The following is a 16,188-nucleotide window of genomic DNA, read 5'->3' on the forward strand; positions in this document are numbered from 1 at the left end:
GGGAGGGAGGACAGAGAAATAGAGACTGGAATCAATAAGGAGTTTGACCAGGAATGAGAAATAGACATGAATTGAGAGGTCTAAGAGGAAAAAAGGAGGGAGAGGGTGGGACGATGAGAGAAGAGGAAAAGAGTGGGACGGAAATGATAGGAAAAGATGAAGAAAAAGATAAGATCATAATAAAATATTAATAATTTATATATTAAATAATATAATATTAGAATTTGTTATTATCCAGCTTCTTAGTCCAATACTGCACCAAACGCTTCACTAAGTTAGTCCAGTTTAGTCTAGTCTAAGCCAGTCCAGCTTAGTCCTTGAAGCTAATCCAGTCCGAGATAATCCGACGCAACAAACGCCCCCTTAAAGTCATGATTGTACACACCCGGTTTTCTATCGACCCATGACTTATATATAAACTTCTTAAAATCCTGATTCAATACCTCGGACTTTCATAGATTGGTTTAAAGGTTGCATCGATGTTTACTCGTTGAGAAAGTGAAAAACAATGAGAGAGAATTTAAAAACTCCAATTTTGAAATAGAAATATCTTCCCTTTATTTAACTTCTGAAAATTTCAATTTCCATTACGATTAAATTTCATTGTTTAAATTTAAACTCCAACACATGTAAAAAAACTATGCAAGAAGCAACAATTCTAGTTGAAAAATGTAAGGTTTTCAACTATACATTACAAGAAGCAACATTTCTAGTAAGACACCACCATTCCAGAACCATAGCTTCTATGCCGTCGATTCCCGAAACGCATTCTCGCCGCACAATTTCCTGAAGTGCAAGGCTAGATCAGATGCCTGCAAACCAATGATGTCCCACGAATGAGAAATGCAACCACAACTGCGGTATTTGTATTATCGGAAATGAAACGAAAGCGGACCTGAATATTACCATCTTCTGAAAATTGTCGTAAATCATTGTTTGCCAATGTAATATGGGTAGGGAATTTGTGACTGTGCCGGGTATGGTGGTTGGGGAGGAATTGGGTAAGAAGAATCGGGGTATGCCGCTATAGTTTGAGGATAGCCGTAACCGACAGGGGTGGTGCCAGCATGTGCTTTTACAGGCTGGGGATATCCGGGCGGCGCTAGAGGTAAGGCCATCGGAACCATTGCTGGGGGTAGCTGTGTCTGTACTGTTCTGCCCTTGTGTGAATCTGCAAGCTTCACAATGATATTTCTCCCCTGCAACCACCACACAATACTTTAGAAGATTGCTTCCCCGTGCTTATAGGAATTTGATTGCGAGCGACTAGAAATCTTATGAGTGGCACGATCTCAAAACTTTCTAATATAACCACGATAGAAAATACATTGAAAGTATTAAACAAAGCTATGTCAACTGAATCTGATAAATCAGGTTTCATATTAAAGATGAAAACAATAAATTAAAAAACCCGAATAAGGTATGCGAAGCATAGGAACCAATAAACTTATAGGCAACACATTACAATTAAAACACCATCAGTGTCCAATCGAGAAGAATTGAACTACAGGAGTGTCCAATCTGCTCCTACCAACTAACATCCATTTCCTTCCCATTTTCTTCACATATTCGAGTAGGTTACCATTAGTTTAGAACTCATAAAGAAACACTCAAACTCCAAAGGGTATTTAGAGGTTCATTCCGATGAAACTATAAAGGTATGTGTTCGAGCTGGAACCCCAACCCTACACAATGTGGTTGTTACTTCCACAACTATTCCGACAATTTCCCCTCATGATAGGGGCACTACAGGTAACACAATCTAAAATGGTTCTTAAAGAGTGACGGGTACCATACTGGATTTGGTGTAACCCATAAGAGAAAAAAGATAAACACCATGTTAAGAAAAGAAAGCACATTCAAAATTTAAATTCAGGACCGTTATAATCAAAGAAAACTATTTTCACCATAAGATATATTGCAAGTCCAACAAAAGAAAACTATTATGGGCATAAGCTGATTCAGGACCTCTATAATCAAAGGGTCATGCTTTTAGGAAACAGAAGTAAATGCTATCAATACGCATAAGGCTTATCATCACTAACCCCAAGGGTCTTTTGTGGATCATCTATGGCCTTCTTTGCAGCCTCCACCGTCCTGTATGTAACAAAGCCAAACCCACTACAAAGAAAAGAAAAACACAATAACATTGCACAGTTTGCAGCATATTGTGGCAAGGACAAGGACAAAATACGCAATTTTTTTAACATAATATGAAAAGAAATTTAATTATACCGTGACTCATTTGAATCTTTATCATATGCAACTGAACCTTCTTCTATATCACCATGCCTGCCAAAAAAGTGGAGAAGCATCTCACTTGTGACATTTGGAGACAAGCCCCCAATGTAGAGTTTCCTCTGGGTAAGATCAAGTGTAGCAGGTGTCCCACTTAACCCTTCAGCTGCTAGATTACAAACAGCAAGGCGACCCTAAAAGAAAAAAAAAGAAGACATTTTAGCTGAAAGAATATAGAAGTGAAAACAAAACCCTTATGGTACAACAAGAAGGAGAACTATTAGTTGGACCAGCTAGGCCTAGTAGACTATAGCCAGTCAAGTCTTTCTTTAAATAACGATAAATTACATGTTAAAAACTAAATTTACATATATTTTACATATCCAAATGAGCGGCGCTTAGCCCCAATTAGGGCCATCACCCATCCCATCATTCAGTTCTCAACTCACATCCCACTCAGTTCTCAACTTAGCCTTGGCCCACCCCCAACAAATTTCTTTTAGCAATGCTCAAGCTCACAAAAGTGATCATCAAACAAGATGAAACCAGAACTAATAAAAATTAAAAAGTAGTAACAGGGTATGATAACTTGTGTATTTTTCCTGGAAACGAAAAAAAGGTCAATGTAATGCTTATCTCATATATCTAACTTCAGATTGTTCCTTGAAGGGTAAGTGATGGCTAGATAAACGTAACTTAAGAAGTACCAATCTGAAGTAAAATGCGTTGCTTCTAGTTGTTGACACAGAGTAATATAGGCAATGCCTAATTTTATTTCTACTTTTATAGGAAACAAAATTTCATTGGAAAAAACAAAATAAACAGGGGACAAGTAGTCCACTTTAGCTAGAAGATGCAAGCTAGACTAAACAAATAAGACAGCAAAGCAGGGCTAAAAAATGTACGGACGCATAGCAACAGGCCAACCAAAAATTGTTGTTAGTTAGTAATCAACCCGTTTAATACTTACACAAACTAAACTTTATCATATTCACTGTTAGGTTCCGTTAAACAACTAAACATATGGTATGTGTCCTTATACACACTCTTATATATGTATAACTTGATGTGTTAGAACACTTGTACCTTTGTTTTTCTGAAACTACGACGTTTTCCAGTTTATTTTTCCTTTTGTTTTATAGAAAGCTCTCCCATTTAAAGATGGCTAGGAGACATCTCTTGTTTGTTATTGGTGTATAATACTCTTTATTTACTTAAAAACATATATGTAATTACAGTTTTTGTAATTAGTATTTATTTAAATAACCTTATATGTTTAAGATTTAAAAATTCTATCAAATCAATACTTCCTACTAAACAAATGCCTACAAGTAACAACAAAAGACCACCTAACCGTAAAATTTATACAGCAAAAAACTGCTTAAATTTGAACCGTAAAAAACATACTAAGCCAATATCCTCTAATAAATGCCTACAAACAACAACAAAAGACATTTTATTCCAACCACCAAAGAATTGCAATAACACTGTTTTTGTTTATTTTAACACTAATTATCTTTAAATCAGAAAAAAAAAAAACATAATAATGTTTGACAAGTACTCAACTGCACAAGTACCAGCTACCGCAGCCGGATTCTATAATTCAAAGCATTCGAAGTAATTCCATTCCTTATTCTAAAAAATTATCCTCCAGTTTCAAAAGAAAGAAAATCAAGTTCAAGGGTTAAAAAAATAGACCGAAAGACTTTAAAACCATTTTACCCTTATGTCTCTACTTTGGTCTTATGTGTGTCTACCATACGCACCATGAGAATATGCGGTCAACGTGCCTACTGAACTGATCAAGACTCCACTTTATATTCACTATTCACGGACAGAAAAACTCAATGAAGAAACGAAATTAGACTTCCAATGTGTTACATGCTTACATCAATCAACTTGCTAGGTGCTCTGAGCGCACACTGAGTAGACTCCATGTGCTTGTAAGTAATAAAACCATAGCCACGCGATTTCCCACTTGCTTTTTCATAGATGACAGCCCCTTCCTCAATCTCTCCATGCTCACTAAATGCCTGATCAACAACAAACATGGCCTTTCAATGAATGTTCAGCACAATGCAACAACGGTTTGTGCTCATTATACATTTATAATCGTTTTACGAATTGGGTATCTCTAAGTCAATACCATATGCCATTATGAGACAAACATGACATGCGAAACACAACAGGCAATGCACTCACAGCACGCAAGGTTTCGGACGAGGTGTTCCAGGCCAACCCACGAACGAAAAGCTTTCTATGAACAGGATCTGCACTAGCAACACCCTTAATTTCTTCTGCAATTGAAGGATATTGGGAACCTCTATATAACATGCAATCAAACACCACATGCAGAGAGTCAATCACAGCCACACAATTCCCTCAGGGAACACCCATTGTACACCATACAAAGCATTCTCACATGCAATATGGAGTTCAAGATTCAAATTCAAGAACCCATTATTCAAAATCAACAGGAAAGGGGTAAAATTTGGAAAATTCACAGAAATTAATGAAAACCCAATTCAGACAATTCAAAAATTAAAATGCCTAACGCACAGTTTAGCGAGGAGATCGACGAGCTGGGGTTTGGCAAGAGGTTCGAGCAAGGAGCGAAGGTGGTCCTCCGAATTTCTTGAGATATCGTCATCGTTGCCCGAAGCATCTTCGAGCTTTCTCTTCTTTACGTCCTCCATTTTTACTTTGCTTCTTTTCTCTCTCTGTGTATCGCGGCAACGGAGCCGCCAGGAGCGCCTGCGGTTTGTACTTGTAAAATTAGACGTTTGGTTCTAAAAAACAATATAATTACGGAATAAAAAGATGAGTGCTGTAACTTGGAAGGGCTGGGTAAACGGGCTGGACCCGCAGATCAGGGCGGTTCAGGACGGTTGCAAGACGGATTCAGGGCAGGGCCTTATATTTGATACACGAAACGGAGCGGGGTGGATCTAAATAAATGGTGTGGCGGGACGAGTCCAATTTCTGATTACATGGGCCCACGCCACGGACCATTTGCACATGCATTCAATTCTTCTTTAACATTCACAGGGGTCTACCATTTGCACATGCATTCAATTCTTCTCTAACATTCACAGGGGTCTCTCTACAAATTCCTTTCTCGGTTTCTCCGTTTCTCCTCAGATTGTCTTCGTTGAATCTCGATCGTCTTCGTCGATTCTTAAACTCAGAGACTTTCCTTCCTCTCGATCCTTCTCTCCCAAATCGTCTTCATTGATTCTTAAACTCAGGGACTCTCTTCCCTCTTGATCTCTCTCTTCCAGATCGTCTTCATCGATTCTTAAACTCGGAGACTCTCCTCCCTCTCGATCTCTCTCCACCAGACTGACCGACTCTCGGACTGACTGAATTCTAGATAGTTGAGCTCCCTTCTTAGCTCCTCTCAACTTTAACCACCACATGACGACCCATCTTGAAATTTTTAGTGTGTAATACCTGCTGTTGTATGAAGCTCGCTTAGATCAAAATTGATTTTTTTTTTATTTATTTGGGTTGAAGATTGCATTATTATGTATGTTTTTTTTCTTGAGTTCTTGCTAATTTCGTAGCTAATTGGATATACGATTTGGTGTTACTTGTAAGAATTTGAGCTGAAACATACAGGTAGGGCGCTGGAAACTTGAAATTTCATGAAGCTTCATAGCTTCATTTGTTCGTTGTTTGTTGCAGGTCAAGAGAAGCATAACTGGCAGGAATGACCTGGGGACCCCTAGGAACCAGCCCGTTTTAAACGGGCTGGGTTAGGTCCGGTTTCAACTTTCATTTTTCTGTTCTCTGGCTCGACCTGCCTCGTTTTATTTTCCACCAGGTCCGACCCGGCCCGTGCCTAGCCCTATCTGGTAGTATTCTTCTTTACTTGTAATAAAGAGGTTTTAGGTTCGAATCTTGTGAATGGCAAATTCGATACTAAATTAAGCTGCTCCATCATGTGGCTTAACCGAACTTCCCCTCCGTTTAATGTAAAATATATTTTTGTTCTAAAAAAAAAAGAGTGCTGCTAATGTTAACCTATAGTCTTATTTCCGCACACCATCTTATATTCTCACTCACAACTAAAAGTTAAAAAATAAAAATGCTTTTTTCTCACGCACCTAATTCCTAAAATAACCTTGATGCATTTTGTCTTTGATACAAAACAAATAAAATAAAACAAAAACCTGAAGGTAATCTCAAAAAACCTAGCATCTGTATCTGCTACCACTACAAAAAAAATGAGCACTGCACACAAAAAATTATATGTGCCTTTTGAGGCCAAAAAGCACCAACATTTGTGCTCATAGACCAATAGCAATAGTGCAGCAACTAAGTTTGTATATGTGCCCTCTATGGGCGTCACCATTACTTATAGCACACAATATGATGTTTTGTGCCCAAAGCTAAGCACAAATACAACCCTTATTGTGTCTCACCTCTAATAAAGGCTACTGAATGTATGGTGTAAGATGGGCACAATTGCTATTTTAAAGGCTTAGATTGTTGTATAAATGTTAAAGCAAGGGCACAACTTTAAAATTGTGCCACTATTATATTTTAATAAATACACTAAAACTCCAGCACAATTAAAAATTTGTGGCATAATTGGATATTTTTATTTAAACATGGAAATCATCAGGTGCTCATAGAACCTAATTTCCACCTAAATTTAGAAACTTACAAATCATCCATTACAAACTAAACATAAATCAACATTAGCACTAAAATAGTGAAGTTAATATATTACATAACCCATGTTCTCGGCTAAGACCGATTCATGCAACCTAACAATACAACCCATCCAAATGTTAAACCAAAAATACATGTTATCCTATGCTGGACATAACCGGGATTCTCTATATACAACAAAATATAACATATCCAAGCTTGTATCCCTAAGTCAAACGTACTAATGGTTAAACCAGCAATATATAAACAAAATACACATCTACAAGGCTGCTTGATGACAACTAACTAGTATTCTCACTTTGGCAGTCCTCATGCATCATAGCACTAGAAATTGGAGGTCTACACTGCACATTCTTGTCATTTCCACCTTCGAAACGCGTTGAAATCTGAGCGTGTGAGCTTCCACACCTTTGCTGCTGAGTTAAAGTACTTTGTAAAGCACCCACTCCAAATGAACCAATGTTGATCCCTACATGTGCCAACATGGCTTTCAATTGCTCAGCCATTTGCACCTTTGCTAACCTCAAATTCTCCTCTTGTTCGGCCCTAAGCCTTTGTATGCTTTCTTCTTGCTCTCTTTTCATTTTTTCCGCTTTCTCATTTGCCTCATGCATTGAGTCATTTTTTCTTCCGCAGCAGCAGTGGCTTGTTTCCGAGCTTCATAAACTTCCCGAAGATACTTCACTTCCCTAGAAATACCTCGTTGTTCAGTAACAATTCCTGGTACATCTGCCCAACCAACTCCAAGGCCAAAGCCTCGCACTTGATTTCGCTTCTCCGGGCCCAGCACTTCTGCATAAATCTTATTACGAACTTCTGTTGTTACCTCATCACCACGCTCACGAACCTCCGCTTCCAGATTTTCAAACGCCAACTGTTTGAAAAAGCCTTAATCATTCGTAAATGCATAAAATTTCATTAAAGGTTGCTAGAAATAAATTTGGTCAAGTGAAAATGTACAAATTACCATCATTCTAGCAGATTCATCATCAATTGGGAGTTGCTTAAGTCCTCTTGTGTGTGTCATTTTGAAAAAAGTCACACGATCAGGTTCATTTCCATCATGTTCTTCAGCCTAAGACACAAATAAAATCCCAAAAAAAACCACAATCATTAAACAATCACAGTTACAATGACTAAAACTATAGTGCACTATATATAAACACAAACATCAATAAGGGTAATAAACCGTTGTTCCTGAAAAATTGGAAGAAAAAAAATACTTTAGTTTATGTCAAATGTATACTCATTTGAACTAAAATTAAATGTGAGATATAGTTTTTGAGACATTTGGATGTTTGTATTGATCTAGTACATTAAATATGCATGCATATCAATCCAGTTATCATTGATAGGATTGGGACATGATGACTACTTAATGCTTTTGTATTGATATGCATATCAATCTAGTTATCATTGATATGCATGCATATCAATCCAGTTTGTATTGATCTAGTACATTAAATATGCATGCATATCAATCCTGTTACGATCCCTAAACTAACCTATGATACAAAATGAGGAACAAATCACAAAAACTAAGTCAAGTTTTAACCATGTACTTATAACAGGAACGAAAACAAGACTAAGATTATGAGTTAATCATGAGATATGTTCACTATCTGTAGCATTATTCTTGTAACTTTATGTTCATCTTTATCAATCATAAGATATAGTGACTATCTTTAGTACCATGTAAAACAAGTATTCATGGCAACATCAAATTATAATATATAGTACAAGAATCCACTCACATAATCATTCCATATTTGAGCAAAAGTTGTTGTCCCAGTTGTGTGACTCGTCTTTAACATCTTTCGATTCTTGGCATTCGTTGCACATCTCCGCTGGATCACAACAAATAAAGGACACCATAAAGGAAAATACTCATTTTATCGAACCTTATATTTTGTTTCAACTACGATTTAATGAAGTATAGTAACTATAGTGTTGAAAAGTTTTACATACCTTATTTTCAATTTTATCCTAATAAGCTACCAAGGCTTGCCATTGTGTCTGGATTACCCTATAATCATTGCAATGCTTCCTCTGCTCGGAGTTCTCAAAGGGAACATAATACAACTTACGGAGTTTTGCCCTCCATGTCCTGAAACGATCATGCAATTTCGTTTCCACTATAGCCCTGACTTTCTCCTCCTTGCAAGCAGCTCTTGGATTTCTCCAGTCTATAGTGGCCTACATAAACAATAATGAAGTTGTGACACAAGATTGTAAGCATCCAACAAGTCAAATTTTACAAATTAGCATCAATACCTGGACTAATGACCACACTCGATCAAGTTTCGAAGATTCTATTTGGCGCCAATCACGCGAATCAATTGGGATCATTCCACCATCACGACCCAACATTGCTATGTAGCGCCCAACTCTGGCCACATTGTCATGAGGAGAAATAGCTTGACCAAATCTGTTAAAGTTTAGTTTTTCGCACCTCCCTCTGCCTCACCGTATTTTGTTAACTCCCTTATTCCTCTTTCAAGTTGTGGGTGACAAAGAAGTAGAGCCACTTGATTGCGTATGCCGACTACATGTCTCATGGGGTTGGTTGGTTGCAAATGATTCATTTTCGGTGACTACACCAAATTGGAAGTGTGGTTGAGTTCCCATAGATGCCAAAAATGCATCATCATCAAGCATCATATTAGCCATCTACATTGCAAATTGCAAATGAAGTGTAATCAACAAGAACTATTCATTTACACCAACAAGAACTATTTTTTTACACCAATGAACATACAGGTAACATCAACAAGTTCTATAACGATTCAAATTATTTACATTTTATCATCATGCATAAATTATCCTTAAATAAAAGTGACAACATCTTTTCATTAAGACATACAATTATTGATAGAAGAAAAAAGATGAACACACTATATGATGCCACCATGTACTGTAACCATCATGTGACTTTTGAGTTGAGTGATCTTTGTCGAGGTGATCATCAAAGAAAGACCTAAGATTGACGGCTGGATCACAATGTGTAGTGTCTTAGAAGAGTTATAGTTTATGTTGTGCATTCATTCAATGAACCACAACATCAAATACCAAAAGAGGCATGAATATGAGTACCGTGGAATCTGAACACTTAATAGTCACGTAGAGCAGATCCAGTTTTATTGTAGTGGTGTAAAGCAATCATGCTTATGCACCATGATGGAGGTTTGACCCCATCGATTTCTTTATCCCTTAGTAATTAGTTATTTAACTTGCCGACGTTATGGATGGTAAAAATTAAAAAAAAAAACAAAAACAAAAACAAAACACAGGGTCACGTAGTAATAGGAGTATGATCGATCCAGGGATGATGGATGTACTTGCACACTATTCTATATGTTCCCTATAAGGGATACTTATTTGAAAGAAAACTGGGATGGTACCGGTAGGGGAATCCCTCATAATTTCAATGAGACCTGCAATCCCAAAAATCTGCACCCATCCTAGATTCTTAATCCCAAACCCACTGTCCTCAAACCATAAACCATATTCGACAAAATAAACAACCTACTTGACCTTAAACCCTAAAGAATAGAAACCCATTGAAAAATTGAAATTCAGAAACCTTACCTGTATCTTGGGCCTCTTGTGTGTCGGTGTGTGTTGCCAGAGGACAGAGGAGCGCCTTTGAACTGGACAGAGGAGTAGCCTTGAGGTGGATAGACTCCATGGATGAGTGGGTTCGACTGGATGGAGGAGCTGGAATGAGCATCATTATAATTTTGGGAGAGTAAAGGTGAGACGGAATGAGAAATGGTGGAATGGAAGCTTTCCAGTTTCTAACCCTTTAATATAGCTACTATTTTTTAATTAATATTTTAAGAGTGAGTGGGCACAATTTTGGGATGAGGTGGGTTTAAATCAGATTGTGGCAAACCAAGTTTTTGAATTTGGTGGTGGGAACTTAATATAATAGAGGGAGAAGTCCAATTTTAAAAAATAGAGGGAGAATCCAATTGGGAGAAGGGGAAACTTAATATAAGTTCAATAAGTCATTATTAGTTATAGTCCAACTTAATTTGTTTTATTTTTCGGGTAAGGTCCAGTGATTAATTATCCACATAAGCTTATTTGTATTAGATTGCCAAATTTACCCTTAAATTGATTAATTAAGTAATTGCTGTTTATTTTTTCATTTGTGATTAATGTTAATCTTATCCTGAATTATAGGATTAGGGATTTAAATCTCCGTTTTTCTTCTCGTTACCCAAACCGTTCATTTCTCTTTTCTTGTTTCAGTTCTCTTATCTTGTTTCTCCCTGTCAATATCTTTATCTTGATGTGTTATTTTGCATTACTCAATCTTGTGTTTTGGGTTCTTCCTCTTTTTTATTTTTTATTTTTTATTTTTTGGGTTTCTTTCTCCTTTCCATTGTTTTTTTTTTTTTTTGAAGTTGTATCGAAGATTAATTGTGTTTATCTACCTATACCATAGAGTTTTTTTTTTTTGTTTTTGTTTATATAAACATATATATATATATATTATAACACTCTACCTATATTAGAGATTAATTGCATATGTATCATTTGTTTTCTTGTTTGTAAATTAACCACAGGCATCACAAATTTATTGCATTGCCTACTTGCATCACAGATTAGTTGCATTCTCTACCATATATATAGTTTAATTAGATAGTATTTACATATTCATGTCCAATAGATGATTGGATACATTGATAGACAAGATGGAGACAATCATGCTCATCAGGCATCATCTGTGCAATAGATGATTTCGTGATCATATTCATTTGCCTTATTAAGCTCCCTGATTTTATGTAAATATTGATTTGTAGAATTTGTCCTTATGCAAATTGTCAAAGCTTGTAAACCCTCTGTAAAACTATATAAATACAATATACCGAGATGAATGAAGATCAGCCAAAAAATTCTACCAAAAACTTGTGCGTGGTCTTCATGTTATTTCCCTGCACTATTTAATCTTTCATACATGAACAAGCTACATAGTAGATATAAGTTCTTGATCATTACAAGTCTGATAATCGTTCTGCAATAACAATTTCTGCAACATCTAGCCTTGTTTGCACTATATCATCATCCCCTAATGTATTTTCTATATCTTGAGCTGTGTTGGGGTCTTCTACATCTGTATCGAGCATGTTGTAAACGTCTCGTGGCTTTGTCTTTGTAGCAACAAACCACTCAGTGTCAATAGGATCTTGAACATAAAACACTTGCGTTGCTTGTGACCCCAGTATGAATGAGTCATCCGATGGTAAATGATGTTCACAATTAACCAAAGTGAACCCAAACTCATCCTTCTTAGTACGAAACCTTTTGCTCTTGACCTCAAACCAATCACAATCAAACAGTATAACCTTCCAACCATTGTGATAATCTAACCCAATGATATCTGTCACAACACCATAATAATCCACATCTCCATACCTTGGATTCCTATCGACCGTAGTAGCAAAACTACTAACTTCAGATGCTAAAAAAACACCACTGTTTTGGGTTTGTGCATGTCGATCAGCAGAAGCAACCTTAAATCGATTTCCATTCATGATGTATGCGGTATAACGGTTTACCCACTGCATCGGTCCAACAGCCAATGCACATATATCGTCTTTAATAACTCCCTCATCATTTGCCCCTATGATATGTACCTACGTTGAATTAAAACGCAGTTACAGAATTACACCATTATGAGTGCTACATTTAATACTGAAACTTAATAGGAATATATATAAGGTACATTATCCCGACACCATTGAGGGAAACTATCTAAAGCCTTTCTTTCTGCATCATATATAGTAGTTCTTCTGCCACGAGTAGAAATTACATGTGACATATGTCTCCTACAAGACCAACACATAAATCAATTCAGGATCCAAGCTAGTCCATCAAACATATACTAAGGTAATGTCATTGTTATAACTGTACCTTGAGTATTCTGCCATTTGAGGACAATTTACTAGGACATACCGATGAGCCATTTCAAACCTCGGACGTTCTAGCAGAACAGTGTCAATAGCGCTTGCTGGTTTGCCTTGGCTACTAAATAGAGGAAGTCCTTGTCGTGTATCACATTGCTGAACATCATAGTTACGTCCATCCTATTGCGACGGGTAATAACAGAGTCATCCATGTACATGGAGTAGAATGATACACTCATCTAAATTAACAGCCACTGCAATACATCCTTCTGGCTGACTCTTGTTGCGCACATACGATTTTAGAAGATGTAGATACCTGATTGTTAAAAAAAAAAAATCTTTAAGCAAAAGGTAATGATGAAAAACAAATACTAAATTTAGAAACTAAACTGAGTAGATGTTTTACGAAACTGACACCTTTCAATGGGGTACATCCATCGGTATGGGACTGGACCAGCAACAGTAGCTTCATCCGCAAGGTGAATTATCAAGTGTACCATAACGGTAAAGAATGATGGCGGAAATAACTTCTCCAGATGGCATAGAGTTAAGGCAATGCTTTTTGACAAGCCATTGAATAATTCTTCAGTTCCAGTTTTTGAACAAAGGTGGCGAAAAAATCTGCTCAACTCTAACAACACTATAACAACCGATTTCGGTAACATTTTTCGTATTGCAATAGAGAGGAATACCTGCAGGAGCATATGATAATCGTGGCTTTTCAAGCCAATAAACTTCTTTTCTTGAATATTAACATAGTTGCTAATATTAGAAGAGTAGTTGTCTGGTACCCTAATTGATTCCAAAACCTGGCACAACATTCTTTTCTCCTCAGGTTTCATATTGTATTCTGTCGCGGGCAGCTTTGTACGGCCACCATCTGCCCGTGGATGGAGATCATGCCTAATGCCCAACTCTACGAGATCAACCCTTACCCTAATACCATCTTTATTCTTCCCTTCAATTTCCAAAAGAGTGCCAATAACATTTTCAGCTACATTTCTCTCTATATGCATGACATCCAAGTTATGCCGCAGTAGAAGATCCTTCCAGTAAGGCAAATCAAAGAATATAGTCTTTTTTGTCCACTGACCGACAACGTGTCCATCATCATTCCACCCCCGCTTACGACCACTTGCCTTTGCACCCTTGCCAAATCTAAAGGTCAATCCCGTCACTTCCAATAAACAATCTATGGCAGTTCTTGGTTTAGGGGGGTTTCGAAATTCTTGAGATCCATTAAAAGTTTTTTTATGTCTTCGGTACCTGTGTGACATCGGGAGCCATCGTCTATGTCCCATGAATGCAAACTTTTTCCCATGCTTAAGCCGTAAAGAATTAGTGTCATCACCGCAAGTCGGACAAACTTTCTCACCACTAGTGCTCCACCCTGAGAGCATGGCATAAGCAGGAAAGTCATTGATAGTCCACAACAAGGCAGCACGTATGATGAAGGTTTCTTGACGGTGAGTATCATATGTTTGCAAACCTGTCGTCCACAAATGCCGCAAGTCATCAATGAACGGCTGCAGGAAAACATCAATTGCATCACCGGGACTTTTTTTCCCTGGAATTAGAAGAGACATCATGATATAAGGTTGTTTCATGCACATCCAAGGTGGAAGATTATAAACTACAACTAAAACAGGCCATGTGCTGTGGGGTTTGCCATGCATTCCAAACGGATTGAATCCGTCGCTTGCAAGCCCAAGACGGACATTGCGACACTCCCTTGCAAAATCCGGATATGTATTATCCAAATGCTTCCAAGCCAAAGAATCAGCAGGGTGCCTCAAAACACCATCGTCAGTTCTAATCTCTGAATGCTATATCATTGACTCAGCTGTGTAACGAGACATGTACAACCGTTGTAGTCTAGGACCTATGGGAAAGTAGCGTAAAACCTTTTTTGGTACCTTAGTACATTCGATCGTTCCTGAATTTGCCTTCCTTTGCTTATATCTACTAGCGCCACACTTTGCACAAACGATGTCATTTACATGCTCTTTCCAGAATAGCATGCAATTATTTCGACACGCATCTATGTTCTGGTAATCCAAACCCAAAGCCCGGATAATCTTCTTTGTATAGTACAAATTTGGAGGAAGAGTCTCGCACATAGGAAAATGCTTTCTTATTATTGCCAGCACTGAACCAAATGCAGCATCACTCATTCCATATAACAATTTTGACTGATATAATTTCACCAGAAAATCCAACTTTTTCTTCCTACTACCTGGATATAATTCTCCGTCTGCTTCTCGTAGAATGTTGTCAAATTGGTGCACATCAATTGTTTCGTCACAAGCAAAAGAAGATTCACCAACATGATCTGACTCATCCATATGCACGTGGTTACCGAAAACATCGTGAAGCATCGTTGCCATGAAATTTTCAGGGCTTCTTTCATTATAAGCTTCAGTAGTTGGACTTGATATATTATCAGACGTATACACTTATTCACCATGTTCAACCCAAGGTGTATCTATGTAATGGGGATCCACACCCTCGACGTAGAGGTGTTGATCGACCTCAAATGGATCATGATAAAACATATTGCAACAGCGCCGACAGGGGCATTTAATTTTTCCTTGAAGGGCAGCAACATCTAAAACATTACTGATGAATGCACGCTTGCCAATCAAGTATTCATTGGTCGTCCTATTCAGATGCACCCATTCTTTGTTCATCTTTACCTACAACCATGTATGAAATTATAAGACATTTGATTACACAATAAGATTAGTGAATTGAGACAATGAAACAAAAACTTTCATAAAGATCCAACTTAATATCCCAAATATCACAAACCAACTAAAAGCAGATGTGGTCTACATTAAAGTGCCTTATTCATTAACGGCTACTTTGAATAGAATATTGTTTCATTTGAATGAACTCCATTTGAAGTTTGCTATGATAAGCGTAAAATTATTCTACCTATTTTACCCCGACAACGACGTTTTCTTGTGATATGTTTGATTTAAATGAAAGGAATTGCATGTTCGTTGTGTTTTGTGGCTAGATTAATGAGATGGAAAAAATTGTATTAAAATTCTATAATTGCTAGTCAAGTGAATTTGGAGAATGTTTTGATTGTCATTGATCTCTTGCTCTAATTATTAAATCATTTATTTGGTGGCATATTGAGAGTTGTTACATGTGCAATTGGATTATGTAGTGCATTTCTATCGTTTGAATTTTATGCAAGATGATAAAAGACAGAGGAATTGCATTCATAAGAGCTTTGCCCTTATCCTCCCATTAGTCATGTGACTATTTATAAGAAAATGAGAATGACAACCCCATTCTTTCCAGTGCAGCTAATACAAATATTAGTCATGCCTTTGTCTCCCAA

General features: G+C 37.2%; 2 protein-coding genes across 3 annotated transcripts; both read right to left on the reverse strand.

Moving 5' to 3' along the window:
- Positions 1 to 533: 533 nt before the first annotated feature.
- LOC103959109 (UBP1-associated protein 2A) lies at positions 534 to 5,030 on the reverse strand. 2 transcript variants are annotated; one of them, XM_009371455.3, is made up of 7 exons: positions 4,798 to 5,030; positions 4,441 to 4,561; positions 4,128 to 4,271; positions 2,236 to 2,432; positions 2,046 to 2,121; positions 907 to 1,199; positions 534 to 812 (listed from the first exon to the last, which is right to left on the reverse strand). In XM_009371455.3, exons 1-6 carry the CDS (start codon positions 4,932 to 4,934, stop codon positions 930 to 932), a joined length of 945 nt encoding a protein of 314 aa, XP_009369730.2. In that variant the 5' UTR covers positions 4,935 to 5,030; the 3' UTR covers positions 534 to 812; positions 907 to 929. The 2 variants fall into 2 exon arrangements, with proteins under 2 accessions (XP_009369730.2, XP_009369737.2); XM_009371462.3 differs by having other exon boundaries at positions 896 to 1,199.
- A 6,891-nt stretch (positions 5,031 to 11,921) lies between these two features.
- On the reverse strand, positions 11,922 to 15,211 carry LOC125470830. Its single transcript, XM_048570496.1, has 6 exons — positions 14,750 to 15,211; positions 13,251 to 14,659; positions 13,083 to 13,149; positions 12,883 to 13,013; positions 12,653 to 12,755; positions 11,922 to 12,563 (listed from the first exon to the last, which is right to left on the reverse strand). The coding sequence occupies exons 1-6, from the start codon at positions 15,209 to 15,211 to the stop codon at positions 11,922 to 11,924; spliced, it is 2,814 nt and encodes a 937-aa protein (XP_048426453.1).
- Positions 15,212 to 16,188: the final 977 nt, after the last annotated feature.

The sequence above is a fragment of a genome, unplaced genomic scaffold, assembly GCF_019419815.1.
Source record: "Pyrus x bretschneideri cultivar Hongxiangsu unplaced genomic scaffold, Pyrus_bretschneideri_v1 Contig53, whole genome shotgun sequence".
NCBI classification, from domain to species: domain Eukaryota; kingdom Viridiplantae; phylum Streptophyta; class Magnoliopsida; order Rosales; family Rosaceae; genus Pyrus; species Pyrus x bretschneideri.